This window comes from Glycine max, chromosome 16 (assembly GCF_000004515.6).
Source record: "Glycine max cultivar Williams 82 chromosome 16, Glycine_max_v4.0, whole genome shotgun sequence".
Classification (NCBI taxonomy): Eukaryota; Viridiplantae; Streptophyta; class Magnoliopsida; order Fabales; family Fabaceae; genus Glycine; species Glycine max.
The window spans coordinates 21,128,478-21,147,377 of NC_038252.2; the positions used below are offsets into that span (position 1 = coordinate 21,128,478).

Here is an 18,900-nt window from a genome sequence, read left to right on the forward strand (position 1 = left end):
GTCAGTATTGGGATGGGCTGCCTTGAAGTTGAAGATTGTTAAATGTATAGAGGCCATCAGCATCCACGAATCCTTGAAGGAGGACCTTATGTGTCTCTTGAGATTTGACAAGATAGACATGAGGATGAAATTAAAAAAACATTGTTATCTTTGGCAAATTGACTCACACTTAGTAGATTTTTTGAAATAGAAGGGACATGTAACAATTTGTGAAGTTTAAAAGTTATGCCAGTATCAATAGGAGAAATAAAGGTTGAGGAACCAGTTTTAGAGATACTTAAACCTTCACCATTACCTATAAAGATCTGATCTGGGCCATCAAAATGGGTGAACTGTTTAATGTTTTGAGAATCACCAATAACATGAAAACTAGCTCTAGAATCTGGTATCCAAGTGGAGCCAGCTAGAGCAGTCCCATGAGAGGTTGAGTTTGTGAGCATGGCATTGGGCTGATTATGACCTGAGCCTGTTGACTTAGAATTGGGATTAACCCAAGTGTTGGAGGTTCTAGGTGGACTAGTTGAATAAGGAATGGGCTGCATCATAGTAGGTTCAAAAAGAGTGAGGGAATCATGTGGTTGAAAGCTAACATTAGTCCTGAAATGGCAAACATTTGTAGTGTGTCCTTATTTGAGACAAATTTGGCATTGGAAGTTAGCAAAACGACCACCACTGTGGCCTCTGCCAGAGCCACCACCCCTATGTCTAGTATGTCGGAAAAGGTACCACGATCACCGTCGCGGCCATGCGAGTCTCGAAAACCACCAATTTTGTACGTGTTGGGATGCGAGTAGCCTTGAGTGTAGTGTAGTGATGCAAAACTGGTCGTTGGAGTATCTCGATTGTAGCGTGTAAGACGAGTCTCATGACCATAGAGAAGAGCTTCAATTTTTGCAATGGAGGGAGTATGCTTCTTACTCTCGATAACAGAAATGACTAGCACGTAATCTGACGGTAACCCTTCGAGGAGTGCATCAACATACTCCTCGTGACGAATCGGAATGCCCACGCTAGCTAATTCATCAATATAGCCTTTGATTTTGTGCAAGTATTCCTCAATTGATTTTCCATCAAGATTGACCACGACATGGTAGATCAAAGTTGTCGCGCACGAGATTGGGTGTGAAGGCTAAAGTACTCATGAATTTTGTCCCAAACTTGATACGAGTGATTGGAACCAAGACCTCTCGACAATACGTACTTCGAAAGGGTAGATTGTAGCCAAACAAGAAACGTTTGGTCTTGAACCTCCCAGGTTTCATATTCTGGATTAACTTAATCAGCGATGCGATCATCTTTGGTGAGGTAACGTGGAGGGAATGATGGGATTAACCACAAATTGTTGCAGCTTGTGCGATTTGATTACTGGCTCTATGTGTTGACGCCAGTGTAGATAATTGGAGTCATCAAGTTTCTTTGCAACCGAATTGGGAAATGATTAATAAGCAAAATTGGAAGGCACAGAAGCCATGGATGCACAGTAGGAAGCTTCGCAAAAGAACAAGCTTACGAAAAAACGACTCTAGATACCATTTTCGATAAACTGAGTGAGAGTGAGAGAGAAAACGAAAAAGATAAAGCTGATATTATTGCTCAGAAAGAAAAATCTCAATGAGTTAGATAAAATAGAGGTATTTAAAGAGTTCTGACTTGAGTAACTAACCACAACTACCTCTAACTAACTTCTAACAGAAAGTAAACTAACTCTAACTACCTCTAACTAACTTCTAACATAATGTAACTACTTGGGTGCAGTTAAGTGAAAATTGACAACCCTTACAACATATAGACTACTGTCTAATACTAGATGGGTGCAGTTAGCAAGAGCTAACTACCCTTACAATTATGAAACAAAACTGTTTATACAGTTATGTATTTACATACTCCAATAGACTTAAAAGTGGATTGTTGTCCAATGATGTATAAAACTTATTTTTCAGTGAAAACCTTGTGTGCAAAATGTATTAATAATGAACTTTGAAATAGTTTGATAAGCATAAGAAGTGCAGTAAAAATACTTCGTTTTATACTGGTTCACTTAACCTGAGTTATGTCTAGTTCTCCTTTACAAACCAGTAAATGATTCCACTAATCAAACTTGATTACAATAAGTATTTTTTTCTACCACTTCTAGTTTACATGTATTCTCAACTGCCACAACCCGTAGACTTCCTCTAAATCTAAAAACACCCAAATATTGTTTTGTTACTAAGCCACTCCTGGCTTTCTCACAAGTATTTTGTATATCACAAAGGATGAACTCTCTTAAGCTTATTGTATTTCTCAACCAATGCTTTTCTTTTTCCTTGTTTCTTGATTCACAACTCTTGTTTTTTGTACATGTTCTTTTTTTCTTCAATCCTTGATGTCATATTTATAGGTAGAGAGAAGCTCGTAATTGTGGAGAGTATCTTCAACATTGAATAATATGACCGTTTTGCAGATTGATCTTGTTTCTTGGAATAAATTGATCCTGTGTGTTTCTGTCTAATATGATCAAAACTTTTCATATCTGTCATTCATAACTTAATATGGTTGTTAGACTCATAAAAGGAAATATAAGATTGATTCACAAATATATTCCTTTTAAACAAAATCATATAAACTAGTATAAATGAATAATTCAAATAAAATTCTCTATTCAATCGGTGTTTGGATGGACTAGAATAGTACTTCCTGCTTCTAATAGACAAGTTATCCACTAATGGATAAGTTTCAACTGGTGTTGCTTCCAGTCTTCAAACCTGTTAACTTACATGCAACAAAATGTTTAACATAAATTTACATCTTTGTTTTCATTAAAATTTCAAGAGATGTCTAGGTTGTCCAATGATGGATCGTCTTGTGTCTAACAATAAAGATGTCACACACATGATACAGGCAAAATGATAACAATCCGAGAAAGGCATCAAGGTTTATTTGTGATTGCAAATTACCTAGTATTTAAACTCAAGGATTCCATCGCAAAAGAAAACTTAGAGGGAAGATAAAGAGAGAGAAATGAGAGTTCTCTGAAAAATGAAAAAAGATTTGAGAGAATGATGAAATGTTATTTCTCGCATTAACAATACTTACATAATTCCTTTATATATCCTAGCATAACCCACATAAAGGTCTAACAATTGTTAATTGCAAGCTACCTGCACTAACAAACTAAAGGCTGACACGTCTACTTCACCACCTACCAAACACAAAGGGAAGTTCTATTGAACTGCTATATCTATGTCTATATACTCTATGGTTATGAATGTTAGGCTTTGTAAGAATAATAAGAGAAAAAAGGTGGGAATAACAAAAATCAGAATGTTCAGATGGATGTGTGGCCACATAAGAAAGGACATGATATGAAATGATTATATACAAGGAGATTTGGTGTGTCATTGATTGAGGAACAAATGATAAAAAAAATGATTAAGGTGATTTAAACACGTACAAAGAAGGCCAGTTGAAGTACAAATGAGAAAAGTAGATTGCACAAATTTTAGTCCTATTACAAAAGAGAAAGGGAGACCAAGAAAGATATTATAGAAAGGTTTTAGGAGATCTCATGGGGAATAATCTCTAAAGATTTGGTCTTTAATTGAGATGAATGATGTATGATTCATGTAGCCAACATCACCAAGCGGTATAAGACTTTTGGGGAGATGCATTAATTTCCTTTTTTGTTCTTCAACCTCAATTGTTTTTTAATTTGGTGAAAAGCAGAAGAGGGAGATAAAAGAGGAAGTTGAAAGAAATCTTCTAAGGAGATCTTAGGCTAAATAATGTATTTGAAACTTTGGTTTTTAACCGTACCGAATGACGTTGTGTGATCCATATAGTTGACCTCACTTAGTGGGATAAGGCTTCGTTGTTGTTGTTCACCCTCAAGTTCCTTATTCTATACTATTTCTTTGCTAGTCATTATGCATTGTTATGCCTCATGCTTTTGGATGTGTTTGTTTTGTTCATAATATGGCTTTTGGATAGGATAAATTGTCACAAAATTGGTTAAGTGCATCTTTCTTGGATACTTTCATCTTCAAATAGGTTATAAATGACTTTACAGATACTACTAGATACTACCTCTTCACTGATGTCACATTTTTTTAGCCTTTCCCTTTCTATTCTTGTTTTTGTTTTTCTTCATGTAATTCTTTGACAGAAGCTTTACCTCTTACACTCCTCTCTTTTCAATTAACCTTGGTAATTCATGTTGTCCTTATCCCATGTGCCTTTATACAAGTATATTGTTACTGCCGAACTATTTTTTACATTCCTTTGAGGTTTCTATTGATTGAACCCTTGCTGTAACATCACTACCTATTCCAAGTCCATTTTCAAATGTTGACCTTCCAATTGCAATTGCAAAAGGTATTCATTCCTCTCATAACTTCCATCCTATTTTTTGCTTTCTCAATTATCATCTTTTATCTTCGCTCTATTGAGCTTTTATCTTTTCCATGTCTAGATATTTTGTTCCTAAACTCATTAGAAAGGTACTTTCTCATCTAGGGTGACTATTAGGTAACAACAAAAGAGATGATTGCATTTCAAGCTTATGGTAATCAGGAGTTAGTTCCTCTCCCTTAAGGAAAAACTCAACATGATTTTCATTGGATTTACATAATGAAAAATTGTCCTAATGATAAGGTTGATCACTTCAAGGCTCATCTAGTTACTAATGGTTTCACTCACGTTTATGGTGATAGCTTTTCACTTGTCACCAAGATGCCATTTGTTTGTCTCTTCCTTGCCATGACTCCCATGTGTTATTGGGCTCTATTTAAACTAGACGTTAAAAATGTCTTTCTACACAACGAACATGGAGAGAAAATTTATATGGAAACCTCATTGTTTTTTAGGAGGAGTCTAATTTGGTTTATAAACTTCATTGCTCTCTTTATGGGTTAAAGCAGTCTCCTTGTGCTTGGTTTCAAAGGTTTAGTATTGTTATTCAACTATTTGGCATGGTTTGAAGTGGGTGTAATTACTGCCATTGCAATTATTGCCAACGCTTTGGCCATGTGGAGGACCAATGCGTCACCAAGGCTAAACAAGAACCTAAATTTTCTATGTATACTCACATTGTTTCTTCCCATGCTAATTATAATGAAAATCTCCAGCTCCCGGTGACCATACAATCCTCTACACTTGTTGCCTATATTTATTAGTCCTTATCCAGTGGACCTTGTATACTTGACTATGGCTCATTTGATCATATGTCTAGCAACAAATCATTTTTTTTCATCTGTCCTATTTGGATTCATTGCCAAATGTTACATTTGCCAATGATTCTCAAATAACAGTTCAACGAATTGGTTGAACACTTCCCTTTCCCACACATTCTATGCTTTTTTGTTCATGACCTTTATTTCATCTTTGGCTGCTTGTTTCACTTTTTATTCATTCATCAAAACACCAATATTTTGGTTATCCTAGTTTGTAGAAAATGTTTTTATGATTCCCAATCTTTCCTCCAGGTAATCCTTTCAATTTGAGTTTTGTTACTCAGATAAACATACATGAAGCAACTATCTACATCAAGTTAAGAAAAGAGCTTCATCTCCTTTTGCATTGATTCACTCTAATATTTGGTGTCCTACTTGTGTTATATCACCTTTAGATTACCAATATTTTGTTGATTTAATGGACAATTTTTCCCATTGCCACTTGTTTATTTTTAATGGAAATTGTTCTAATGTTTCACCAATTTTCCAACGTTTCTTTGCAAAAATTCAAAATTGATTTGGTAACTCTAAAAAAATGTGCATGAATAATGCTTGTGAACATTTGTCTACTCTATACTGTTTCAATCTCTTTTGTCCTCACTGAGAATTGCTCAACAAACTTATGCTTATATGTTTTAGCAAAATGATATTGTTGAAAGAAAGAATCAATACTTGGTTGAAACAACTTGCACCTTTTTCACACTCTATTGTTCCCTGACCATGAACTCTATCTTGTTCCTCTCTGCATCTTTGGCTGCTCATATTTTGTAGACAAACTTTGCCAAATCTCTCAAATGCATTTTCCTTGTCTATTCATGTCTACAAAGAGGGTTATCACTCTTAATGACCAACATTTCAATGATATATTGTCTCGATTGATGTCACATTCTTCACAGCTAGTGCTTTCTTCTCTCCTTTTGCAGAGCACAATGTCATTGTGTCTATGAAACTCTCACATCCAATTGTTCCCTCTATTCCTTTTTGTTACCCTAGCTCCAATTGTTGCCTACATGTTTCCTTTAATCACTTACTAGTGTTGGTCTTACCCTCAACCTGTGTTTCCTTCCTTTGATCCTCTAGACTCTTTTCCTTCCTCAACTAACCCCTCTGAGTATGTCACATACACTTGAACTTCCAATTTTGTTATGCAAAGGTATTTGGTCCTCTTGCAATTCTAATCCTCTTTATGCTTCTACTTTAAATTATGATCATTTATCTCTCAATTCTCTCTCTCTTATTTCTTCTTTGGATTCTATGTCCATTCCCATATTTACAAGTCAAGCCGTGGCTGATCCCTGTTGGTGACATGTAACATGCTATAATGGATGAAATGTTTGCCATACACTCTAGTGACACTTGGGAGCTTGTTCGCGTACCTCCTGGTAGGGCCATTGTTGGTTGTCAATGGGTCTATACAGTGAATATTGGGCAAGATGGCAATATTGATTTTTTTTTATCAGCAAAATAAATTATTATATATATAGTATTAAAACAGTATCAGAGGTACTAATACAAAAGGGATATACAGTCCTTATATCTAGACACCAGAGATGAATGATATTCTAGATATTAGGAGAACATCTAGTTTGTTCTAATTGTATAACGGTCCACCTTGTTGCTAAGGGATATAAGTAGATTTTGGCCTCGACTGTAGGGACACTTTTTCTTCAGTTGCAAAAATCACTTTGATTTGTCTTTTTCTTGCCATGTTGTCATTGGTCTCTCCGCCAATCAGACATTAAAAATGTCTTTTTGCATGATGCATTATAGGAAGAGGTTTATATGGGACCAACCTTCTTGCTTCACTACCACTGGAAAATCTCCCCTTGTTTGCTGATTGTGACATTCTCTCTGGTTTAAAATAGTCCCCTTGGGCTTAGTTTGGGCATATCAGTTTTGCATTGCTACAATTTGGCATTGCATTGCTACATTTTGGCATGACAATGTGAGGCTGACCATTTTATCTTCTTCACTCACTTTCCTCCTTTATCTTGTTGTCTATATCAATGACATTGTCATCACTGGTGATGATGAACCTGAAATCTGTAGCCTCAAAGACTATCTATTTCATCAGTTTCAAACAAAATATTTGGGGCCTCTCAAATACTTCTTGGGAACTGAGGTTGCCCAGTCTCGTTCTAGGGTTGCTATTACTTAATGTATGTATGCATTGGACATTCTTGAGGAGACAAGTATGCTTGACTACTATCCTTGCAATGGACCCTAATGTAAAGATTCTTCTAGGTTAGGGATAGCTCCTATATACATGCATACATACATACCTATATACATATACATGTGTGTGTGTACTTGTATTTCATTTGTTTTAAATGACATGGACTAATGAGAGGTTGTCCCATCACATGTATACATGAACATATATAAATGATGCAATGAATGATTTCCATTTAGCTGGAAATGAAAATGACTATTTGAAGCTTCATGGTGTAATCACTTTAAAATGATGTAAATAGATTTCTAGGGTGCATGTACATTTTTCCTTTCTGGATTTTCTCAAATAATCTTTTTTTTTTTTGTAATGGATGATGGATAAGAGTAAAAGGTTTGTTATCAAAGGGTGATTCAATGTGGTATAAGAATGGCTAACCAAAAAAAAAAACTATCATAAATATATTTTATTTAATTGTCTCCTCCATTTTATAAAAAACTACTGCTTGACATGACAAAAAATGAAAGAGACTAGCCCCTTCTAAAGATATTTTACCATGCTACTTTATTAGGGCTTCCTCTTATCATTTTCTCCAAGTGAATAAGCAATTTAGTCCCTGAGATTGTACCCATTTTGCATATTAGTCCCTAACTTAATGTTAAATTCAAAATAGTCCCTATCTTTGCATAAGTGTTACAAAATAGTCCTTCCGTTAAATTTTAAAGTAACGCCATTAGTGAGGTCAATTTTAGTGCCACGTGGACTATCAAACGTGACACTAAAGGATGACGTGGCATGACACGTGGACGTGCCTCCTAAAAGAAGCCATGTCATTTGATGATAACAAAACGAGTAAATAAGCAATTTAGTCCCTGACTTTGTACCTCTGTTGCATATTAGTCCCTAACTTAATGAAAAATTTAAAATAGTCCATATCTTTTGCATAAGTGTTGCAAAATAGTCCCTAACTTAAAAGATGTCAGAAATCGTGCTTAAAGTGTCCATGCATTGCAAAGGTTGTGTCTTGCATGATTTCTGGCGGCACAGATTCCTTCTTGGATTCCTTGTCATCTTTTGATTCCTCTGGTTTTTTCTCTTCTTCTTTCTTTTCTTCTTTCTCTGCTTTTTTCTCCTCCACTTTGTTTTCCTCTGGTTTTTTCTCTTCCTATTCAAAACACAAAAAAATCAAAACTCAGAATGATACATTGATGGTAATTGAAGAAAAAAAAGAGGAAAAGAGAATGGTTATGCATACCTCGCCCATTGGTGTTGACGGCTACAGAGATAAGGTTGTTGCTGTGAATTTTTGGTTCTTTTTATTTGTGCAAGTGTGTGTGGATTCTTTTTCGTATATATGCCTCAATTGGTTCAGAACCATCAAATTTGAAGAAGCCACTCATTCTATCATCATCAAATTTAACGGAAGGACTATTTTGCAATACTTATGCAAAAGATAGGGATTATTTTAAATTTTTCATTAAGTTAGGGACTAATATGCAACAGGGGTACAAAGTCAGGGACTAAATTGCCTATTTACTTGTTTTGTTATCATCAAATGACGTGACATATTTTAAGAGGCACGTACACGTGTCATGCCATGTCATCCTTTAGTGCCACGTTGGATAGTCCACGTGACACTAAAATTGACTTCACTAACAGCGTTACTTTAAAATTTAACGGAAGAATTATTTTGCAACACTTATGCAAAGATAAGGACTATTTTGAATTTAATATTAAGTTAGGGACTAATATGCAAAATGGGTACAATCTCAAGGACTAAATTGCCTATTCACTCCATTTTCTCCCAATGAAATAGTTAATTTGTATTTTATATAAGTACTAATCATTATAAACCTTTTTGTTATTGGCTATACTCATTGTATAAATTTTTTAATATATATTTTCATCAATATAATCCCCCTCAGAAAAAAGGGTCCGCCCCTGCTGTAGATTCTTATCCATAAGATATTTGCCATGAAATTGCTAGAAACTTCTTACATCTTACTGACGTTGAGTTTCCAGCCATTAATTGGAAGATATAAATTGTTTTGAGACCATCATCATAACATGCATGTGAATATGACTAATTATATTAATCTTTCTGCTATCTATTGTTGAGCAGGTGAGTAACATGTGGATGTCAGTGACATCTGTGAACTTCAAAATCTCATGTGAACATAATGAGAGCAATTTTTACTTACACCTTGAGTAATTCTTACAGGGTGAAGGAGAAGAAAAACATGTTGGCAAGATTATTGAATTTTTCCAAACAACTGATGGTCAAAATTATTTCCGAGTCCAATGGTTTTACAGAATTCAAGATACAGTGAGTACTGAGTATGTCATGATATTTATCTAGTCATGTCAAAGGATATGCCATTGTAACTGTTGCTTCCATTTGATTTTCAGGTTGTCCAAGACGAAGGTGGTTTTCATGATAAGAGGCGTGTATTTTATTCAGCAATAATGAACGATAACTTAATAGATTGCATAATGGGAAAAGCTAATGTCACACATATAACGCCTAGGGTATGACAAATCTTGGTTAGGGTCTTTCTTAATTTGTTTATACATCAGTATTTGTATACAGTATATACTGACAGCCAATTTTTTTGTGGGCGACTTGTTGCAGGTTGGTCTGAAGTTGGCTTCAATTTCATCATCTGACTTCTATTATGACATGGAATATTGCGTGGATTATTCTACATTCCGCAACATACCTACAGGTTTGTTATTAAGGAGCCCAAGATGCTTTTTGTCATCAGTTTCTATATCTGTTTATTTGTCTTGTTTGATCTATCACTGGAGAAGGAAATAGGGGGCTGGGGAGCCTTAAAACTTGTAACAAAATTTACTTTTAGCAGTAGGTGACAGCTTCTGTATGCATGCTTCTGACATCTATTTTGGCATTTTCATGCATAAAATCCATCTATCCCTTTGTTGATATTTTGGTGTTTTAGAAATAAAGGAGATAATAAAGAGAAAAGAGACTTTTAATGATAATTTTTTGTATACTAAACTATGATGATTTTCAATAAGATGTAAAGTGTTAATAAAGCCTTAAATACTCATCCTTATTTACAGTAATAATCTCAATAAGCAAACAAAGTACAGAATATTATAAAACATGGAAAGTAGGAAATAATCCTGAGAGATAATTTCTATGATACTCTGATAGGAACCTTGCCTCCTCTAGATGGGATAAGCCCATTAAGGTTTATCAGTGTAGGCCCAAACCCAAGTGAGTCTCTGTTAGTTGTTTGTAAGTGTGAGTAGGGAGGGCAGATTAGGAAACTCACCTCAGACAGTTAGTTAGTGGAGTGTGTGTGTGTGTGAGAGCACATTCTGACATTCTGTTATATATGATTCTGTAATGATGATTCAGGGCATCCATTGGGATCCTTAGTGGAATTTGGGAGCAGAGAGATCCTCTCTCTTGCTTTGAGAGCCTCGGCTCTTGGCTAATATCTCTTCCCTATCTTGCGGTCGTCTCCTCTTGTGATTTGCAAGTACCATTAATACAGAACTTATCATACTCTAAATTAGTTTAAGATATAATATTGATATTATGAGATGTTTTAACAATTCCCCTCAAGCTAAAGTTAACTAAGATTTAAGCTTACCATAAATATATAAACCCTTTTAAAATATAATGTGGGCTCTACCAAATGGGTATGAGGTGACTGATAGTCATGCTCTGGTGAGATATTGGTTGAGTGGATTGGGTTTCACACATTTTACCAATCATGTGTCCGCAACAAAGGCTGGACAGTTGATGAAAAAGGTCTGCAATGAGGGCTAGATTCTCTCAAGATAGCAATGAATGTTGACAGTGTTAACAAGTATGGATATTTAATACTTCGCTTCTAAGTTTCATTTGTTCGTATGCAATCAATGTTAGCTGCCTTGAACTGTTCCAACGATGTTCTTCAAATATATGTTCTGTTTCTTTTAAGATTATATCTATTAAGTGTCAATATACTGCCTTAAATAATCCTGTTAAGACTAATGAGTTATCACCACCTTCTGTTCTTGAGAGTCTCTCAACAGATGCCTCTACAGTAACTGAGAGTCAACCCTGTTCTGAGTTGAACAAGACAGAATTAGCATTACTAGATCTCTATTCTGGGTGTGGTGGCATGTCAACTGGATTGTGCTTAGGTGCCAAAACTGCATCAGTTAACCTTGTCACGGTATTATAGATAAAATCGTTTTCTTTAATGAAATTCTTACTATTTATGAATTCCATTAAATATCATCTATGATACATTGATCTTGCTTTGGTTGGTGTTTTGCTCAGAGATGGGCTGTTGATAGTGATAGGTCTGCTGGTGAAAGCTTGAAACTAAACCATTCGGACACCCATGTGAGTGCTGACAATCTTCTGCTACAATAAAGATATTTGATGGTAACTTTCCACATCAGAGATAATATATTCCTTCATTGTATAGGTGCGAAATGAATCTGCCGAGGACTTTCTGGAACTATTGAAGGCGTGGGAAAAGCTATGCAAACGGTATAATGTCAGCAGCACAGAAAGAAAACTTCCATTTCGATCCAATTCTTCAGGAGCAAAGAAACGAGGGAATTCTGAAGTTCACGAAATTTCTGATGGTGAACTTGAAGTTTCTAAGTTAGTTGATATTTGTTTTGGTGATCCCAATGAAACTGGCAAACGTGGTCTATATTTGAAGGTAATAAATCCAATGTCAACTTTTGAGTATTCATTTTTTTGTCTCTTTAAAACCATATTGTAGACATATTTGCTTACTTGCTCTTAGATAGTGATAGTCATGTGACCCTCAAATGACTAGTACTTGCAATTTTGTCAAATTCAATTATATTAGCTATTTACATAATTCTCTAATTAAGAGATAATTATTGTGGATTCTAAAAAAGCATAAAAGTTTGAAAGCTCGTGTCGTGCCTCCATCAATAAAAGACAAAAGGAAGTTGAGTGATGGGTTGTAAATTCATTTTGATGGCAAAACAAAGTATGGGAACCATTTATAGTAAATGTTTGTAAATAAATAAATGGAGTTCAAACTTTTGTTTAAGGATTAAAGAAAAAACTGAATTTTTAAAAAGCTTAGGGACCTTGACCAGTCAAACTTTTGTTCAATGACGAAAAACCTTAACAGAAAAAAGTTGAGGGACCTAAACTTTTGTTCAGGCACTAAAAACTGAATTTTGAAAAAGTTTAGGGACTAAAATCTTAGTTAACCCTTTTTGTAATTAATATTAGTGAAAATTAAAGCATGGGTTTTCATTACCTTCAGTTTTTCTGTTCACATAAGTGGAATAGAATGTTTGGGCTTCAATAAAATCATCCTTTTTTTCACAAAGCTCAGATCCATTTGCTTTTTTTGAATTTTAGGATACTACTAGCTGTAATAAGAGCCCCGGCAGGCTTCATTTTGTAGATTTTTCTCATGGTCAAAGATTTCCAATTTTAGTACTACCAAGTTCATAACATCTGCCCCTTTAACAGGAAAAATTGTTCCTTTACTTTCTTATCATTTACCCATATTTTACCCTATTGAATCTCTAATAATGTTTTGGTTCATAAATTGGTGATGATTGCATTACCACGGTTGTTTCATAGGTGCATTGGAAGGGTTACAGTGCAAGTGAAGACACATGGGAACCAATTAAAAGCTTAAGGTATGTATTTCTCGATATTCAGTGTGATTAATGGTATTAAATATTCTCAGAGCATCGGTACTTATTTATATTTGTAGCAAGTGTAAGGAAAGCATGCAGGATTTTGTGAGGAAAGGGATGAAATCAAATATCTTGCCTCTTCCTGTAAGTATTATTTATAGTATAGAATAGATATGGTAATATCTTGATGGATTTTGCATTTTAAATAGAGCTGCTGCTTAAAATTATTTCAGGGTGAAGTTGATGTCATTTGTGGGGGTCCTCCTTGTCAAGGAATAAGTGGATATAATCGCTTTCGAAACTGTGCATCACCATTAGATGATGAAAGGAATCGTCAGATTGTGATTTTCATGGACATGGTGAAATTTTTGAAGCCTAGGTATGTTTTAATGGAAAATGTGGTTGACATATTGAGATTTGACAAGGGTTCGCTTGGAAGATATGCATTGAGTCGTTTGGTACATATGAACTACCAAGCAAGGTTGGGAATCATTGCTGCTGGGTGTTATGGTCTTCCCCAATTTCGGTTGCGTGTTTTCTTGTGGGGTGCTCATCCAAGTGAGGTCAGTTTTAAAATTTGGTGCTAGATAAAGTTGATATGTACAACTGAATACAAACATCTCTCTTAATATCTCTTTCAAAGATTGTCTATGTTAATCCATCCATATTTATGGGAAAGCATATGCCTCTCTCGATCGATGTCTTCAACAGCTTGCGTTAACTGTTGTCATATATAACATTCATTTATTAAACCTTAATGACAACAACCAAAGTTTTTTTCCATTGGGTAGGTTCACCTACATGGACCAAATTATGCCATTGTGTTCTATCAGAATATAATTATTCATAGAGATCTAATTCCATTTTAATGGTTTCATTTTTTTTAGCCTTTCTCGACCTACTACTGGTATCTAAAATGTTACATGAGTCTTTTCTTAATTTTTTAATTTTTTTAGCTAGCTCAAGGAAGAAAGGTTGCCCATGTTTTATATGTAGTATTCTAGCCATATTTTTACCCCTAGGACTAGACATATGGAGTGTGAATTTTGTGGTAGGACTGGACATTTGTGAGTTGTCCAACATTGAGATCAGATTGGCTTTGATACTATATTAGAAACAGATTGGGCTTATTTTGCTCCTAAAAACTAGCTAAAAGGAGGACTGCACATCTCTTAGGAGCATTCTAGCCTTATTTTTAGCCAACCCGGGACATCTTAACAATATCTAACCAATTAGTCCCTCTTGAAATTTTGTTCTATGCGTTAGATGAGGTGTGCAACACGGGATTAAGAACCAGGGCCATAGTGCTCATGATTTCACAGAAAATGCAAGGAAGTGAGTGATGGATGGCAAGTTTAGACAATAGAGCCTATATCGAGGTGATTTTGGTAGTGGCATGAGTTAAGCTTTCATATTCAGCTTTTTAAAAAAGAGCATGTGAAAAAAATGGATTCTTGAGGTAAATGTGAGAAGAGCTTCTAGTTCTACTTCTTTGATCAGAAGTGGTTCAAACTTGCTCTCAATCACCGAGATAACAAAACCATAATCTTGAGGTAAACCTTCAAGAATCACATCAATGTATTCTTGAGGTGTAATCAAATCTCCAATAGAGGCTAACGAATCAGCTATGGCTTCAATCCGTAACATGAATTCTGAAACCAATTTGGTTTTGCGAGTTGTAGAGCGTAACTGGCAAGCTTTTGCATGATTTAATTTCAGAAAGTGATCATGAATTTCCTCTCACAATTGATAAGAATGCACACTTCCAATAACGTGCGACAAAATCAAGCTCGAGGGAGATGATTGGAGCCACGGAAGAAGTACTTGATCCAGTTGCTCCCAAGAGTATATGAAGGATTAACAATTCCAGCACCATGATTGCTTTCACTGGTGAATTGCATTGGAATACTTTGACAAATGAGAAAATGCTGAAGCCTGTGAGCTTTGTTACGGGCTATACTTGTTGGCTCCATAACAGGAAGTTTTTATCATTTAAGTTTTTCTGAAATGGTGTGCAAGAAGGTGATAGGTGCAGTGGAATGAGGAGGAGAAGGATCGCTTTTGGCCATGTTTGTAACTTTGTATCGTCAAGCTCAATATACCATATAAATGGTTCAAAGAAAGTTTAGAGAATAATTCTAGAACAAAAAAATGATTTCATTCCCAAGTGTATAACTGTTATGTAAGGTTAGTTATATCGGCTCTAACTAACCCAAGGCTTAAGACAGATGTCAATTGACAGTTGTCAAATTAAATGATTTACTTAGAATAGCTAATACCCAAGATATTGCAGTAATAGACTGATCTCAATACAATATTCACACAGATGGCTAAGGTGGTCCACTGAGTCATATGGTTTATGGTGGACAAGTAACTCTTGACTAATAGATTTATTAATAAGATATTGAACGATGCAAATGAGTTACTTGCAACTATCAATTTTCTGCAATAAAAATTAGTTTACAAATTGTCCATTTTGCCCTTTGGCACGTTGTTCTCTCCCTCTCTTTTTCTCTTTGCCTCTCTCTTTCCTTTCTTGTCTGTGCACCATCACCAGAAGGCTTTGCCACCCTTCTTTTTCTTTCCTCTTTTCTGCTTCCGCTCCTCTCTGGCCAAAGACCATTGCTATTGCAACTATGACAGGGTCTTTGCATCTAGTGGCCTCCCAATTGCACTCCCTCACTTCCTCTTCACCCCTCATCAATCTGCATCATGATTCATAGCTGCTGCTCGGCATAATCTGACCTGTGTATCTTAATGAAGATCTGAGCATTCAATGCATGCCTGAAAAAAAAAAAAAAAACACAAACGCAAGTGCAAATAAATAGAGCCCCTTTTCTCTCTCTATCAAAACAAAGAAGGGGGGAAATTTTATATTTCCATGGTTCCACTGCCATTGGTGTGTTTGAGGGCTTCCTTGAAGTAATTTTCGTGGAGGAAGATGACACTGGCAACAAGCCGCCTGAGCATGGTGTTGTTTCCGATATTGGGATCGAAGAGACATTCCTTGAGGCTGGAGATGGCAGTGTGACAGCAAGGCTACTGGTTACAGAGAGAGAGAAGCGGAAAAGAGAAAGACAAAGAAGGGTGGCAATGCTTCCAAGCAGCACACGGTAGAGAGTGACTCTAATTCAGGCTGCACTAACATCAATTCCAATTTATTTTTTGTCTTTTTTCAGGATTCCAAAATCAGTGCAGGAAAAATTAAAAAGGATTCAACGCAGTTTTTTATGGGGTGGTGGAACAGACCATAAAAAGATTGCTTGGATTAAATGGGACCAAGTTTGCTTGCCAAAAGAAAAAGGAGGTCTGGGGATTAAGGATATTGACGCCTTTAATCTCGCATTACTTGGCAAGTGGAAATGGAACATGATGCAAGAAAAAGGGGACCTTTGGACCCGAGTTTTAGAGTCAAAATATGGTGGATGGAGGAGTCTTCATGAAGCAGGGAGGGCAGCAAAGCAATCTGTGTGGTGGAGAGATTTAAAGCAATCATTCAATATTCCAAATCAGGGAGACATGATTCAAAGCAACATGAGATGGAAGGTGGTAGGCGGGGACAAAATAAGATTCTGGGAAGATAAGTGGAGCCAGCATCAGCAAACACTAGCAGAGTGATACCCTAGATTGTACCAAATATCATCACAGCAGAATCAAACCATTAACAAGCTGGGACATCATAAAGATTCAGGATGGGAGTGGCAATTCACTTGGAGAGGGTCGATGTTTGATAATGAAATTGAAGCAGCCATCAATTTCCTAAGGGACATAGAAGGTATGGTTATTCAGCAGCATGGATCTGACGAGTGGGTATGGTTAGGAGATCAATCAGGGAATTATTCGACACGCAGCGCTTATAAGCTGATATGGGAGGCTACTGCAACAGGCCAGCAAGAAGAATGGTGTATGGAATTATGGAAGATAAAAATCCCTAGTAAGATTTCGGTGTTTGCTTGGAGGTTGTTAAAGGATAGACTACCAACAAAAAGGAATCTTCACAGGCGACAATTGCAGATTCAGGACATGCGTTGCCCTTTTTGCAGAGATGCTGAGGAGGAGGTCTCCCATCTTTTTTTTCCACTGCAGCAAGATCCAACCAATCTGGTGGGAATCAATATCTTGGCTGAATATTAAAAGCGCCTTTCCTCTCAGACCTGTACAGCATTTCCTTCAGCATATCACTATTCAGATAAAAGGAGTAAGGGGAAAGAGGTGGAGATATTGGTGGCTAGCGGTAACATGGGCTATTTGGAAGTTTAGAAACAGAATGTTGTTTTCAAATGCAGAATTTGATATTAATAGATTGTTTGATGAAGCTATTTTCTTGACCTGGACTTGGCTTAGACATTTTGAGAAAGACTTCTCAATTCATCTAAATCAATGGTCAAGCAACATTAGACAAGGCTTTTGTATATGTAATGGGTGATACAAATAGAACAACTAGATGTTCTCCTAGTATCTAGAATACCATTCAGTGCTGGTGTCTAGATATAAGGACTGTAAATCCCTCTTTTGTATCAGTACCTCTGGTACTGTTTAATCTTATATATATAATACATTATTTTGTTAATAAAAAAAAATTAAACTGGTAATAAAATTGTAACCTGTTAAAAAAATTTGTTAGACCACATGACTAAGTAGTCCTTTAGAAAAGCTATGGTTTTGTGTGGAAAGTATACATCTCAAGTTTCAAGGGTTTGAAGAAATTTTATAGCTTACCTTAAAAAATGAAGAAATTGTTATATTCATTTATGATTTGTTCATTGTTAATCTCTAGCAGGTTATACCCCAATTTCCACTGCCAACGCATGATGTTATCGTCAGATACTGGCCTCCACCAGAGTTTGAGGTATTGATCCTCATGCTTAATTGTATAATTTCATCAATAGTCTTGTATATTTTTACTAGTTTTGGCTTTTATATGCAGCGCAATGTTGTTGCTTATGATGAAGAGCAACCTCGTGAGTTAGAGAAAGCTACTGTTATTCAAGATGCCATCTCTGATCTTCCTGCTGTACTGCTCTACATTTATTTGCTTTTTTCTTTTTTTTTTTTTATGTTTGGGCAGACTCCTCTAAAGTGAGCTTGTCTTGAAAGTGTAAAAGTAAGGGTACCCTTCATTTATTTTTTTGTGCTTGGTGATCTTAACTCACCAAGATTCTAAGGTGGATATACCCTTGCTCACTATAAACACTTACTTTAGATGACCTTTTTCTTTATGTTTACTAGTGTTCCACACGACTTTAAAATAATTCAATATTATAGGTCATGAACACTGAAACTCGTGATGAAATGCCATATCAAAATCCTCCAGAAACAGAATTTCAAAGATATATACGATCAACTAAGTATGGTAATAGCACCTTCCTTTCTGTGCATAATTTGTTACTAATCATAAAATTGTTTTTATGGGGTATAGTTTTTAACTGCAACATTTCTGTGATAATTGACTCTTCATTCATCTGTAATATTAAATATAAAATTAAAAGTTTTGAATTTTATTTGTTCCAGATTCAAGTTATGAAGCTTAGTTGATTTGAGTTCATCATAAGCACTTGTTTTTCCTATGTTTTCTTTGTAGTCATTTCATCTGCACATCTTATCTGCATTTTTTCCTTTTGTAATTGCTCTCTTATGTGTGTTGTCGATAGATCTTTGGACCAAACATCAAGCTCATCTTTTGTTTCCTTGTTATTCACTGAGCAGAGATGACTGGGTCAAAATCAAATGGCACAACAGAGAAAAGACCCTTATTGTATGATCACCGTCCCTACTTTTTGTTTGAAGATGACTACCTACGTGTTTGTCAAATTCCAAAACGCAAGGTTGTAGTCTATATTAAGTTCATGAATTACA

The 18,900-nt window shown here is 35.7% G+C and overlaps 1 protein-coding gene across 5 annotated transcripts in view; it reads left to right on the forward strand.

The window, feature by feature from the left end:
- LOC100818307 (DNA (cytosine-5)-methyltransferase CMT2) overlaps positions 1–18,900 on the forward strand; it is a 33,728-nt gene that overhangs the window by 10,376 nt on the left and 4,452 nt on the right. For 2 of the 5 annotated variants that reach the window (XM_014768894.3, XM_014768895.3), the window contains 13 exons: positions 9,602–9,706; positions 9,790–9,909; positions 10,013–10,106; positions 11,431–11,573; positions 11,681–11,746; positions 11,832–12,074; positions 12,986–13,044; positions 13,122–13,188; positions 13,278–13,607; positions 17,822–17,893; positions 17,972–18,058; positions 18,310–18,397; positions 18,751–18,869. In XM_014768894.3, the coding sequence (XP_014624380.1) occupies positions 9,602–9,706; positions 9,790–9,909; positions 10,013–10,106; positions 11,431–11,573; positions 11,681–11,746; positions 11,832–12,074; positions 12,986–13,044; positions 13,122–13,188; positions 13,278–13,607; positions 17,822–17,893; positions 17,972–18,058; positions 18,310–18,397; positions 18,751–18,869 (1,593 nt within the window). The remainder of the gene's footprint in view (positions 1–9,601; positions 9,707–9,789; positions 9,910–10,012; positions 10,107–11,430; positions 11,574–11,680; positions 11,747–11,831; positions 12,075–12,985; positions 13,045–13,121; positions 13,189–13,277; positions 13,608–17,821; positions 17,894–17,971; positions 18,059–18,309; positions 18,398–18,750; positions 18,870–18,900) is intronic. The other 3 variants (XM_026126234.2, XM_026126235.2, XM_006599152.4) reach the window with 3 other exon arrangements.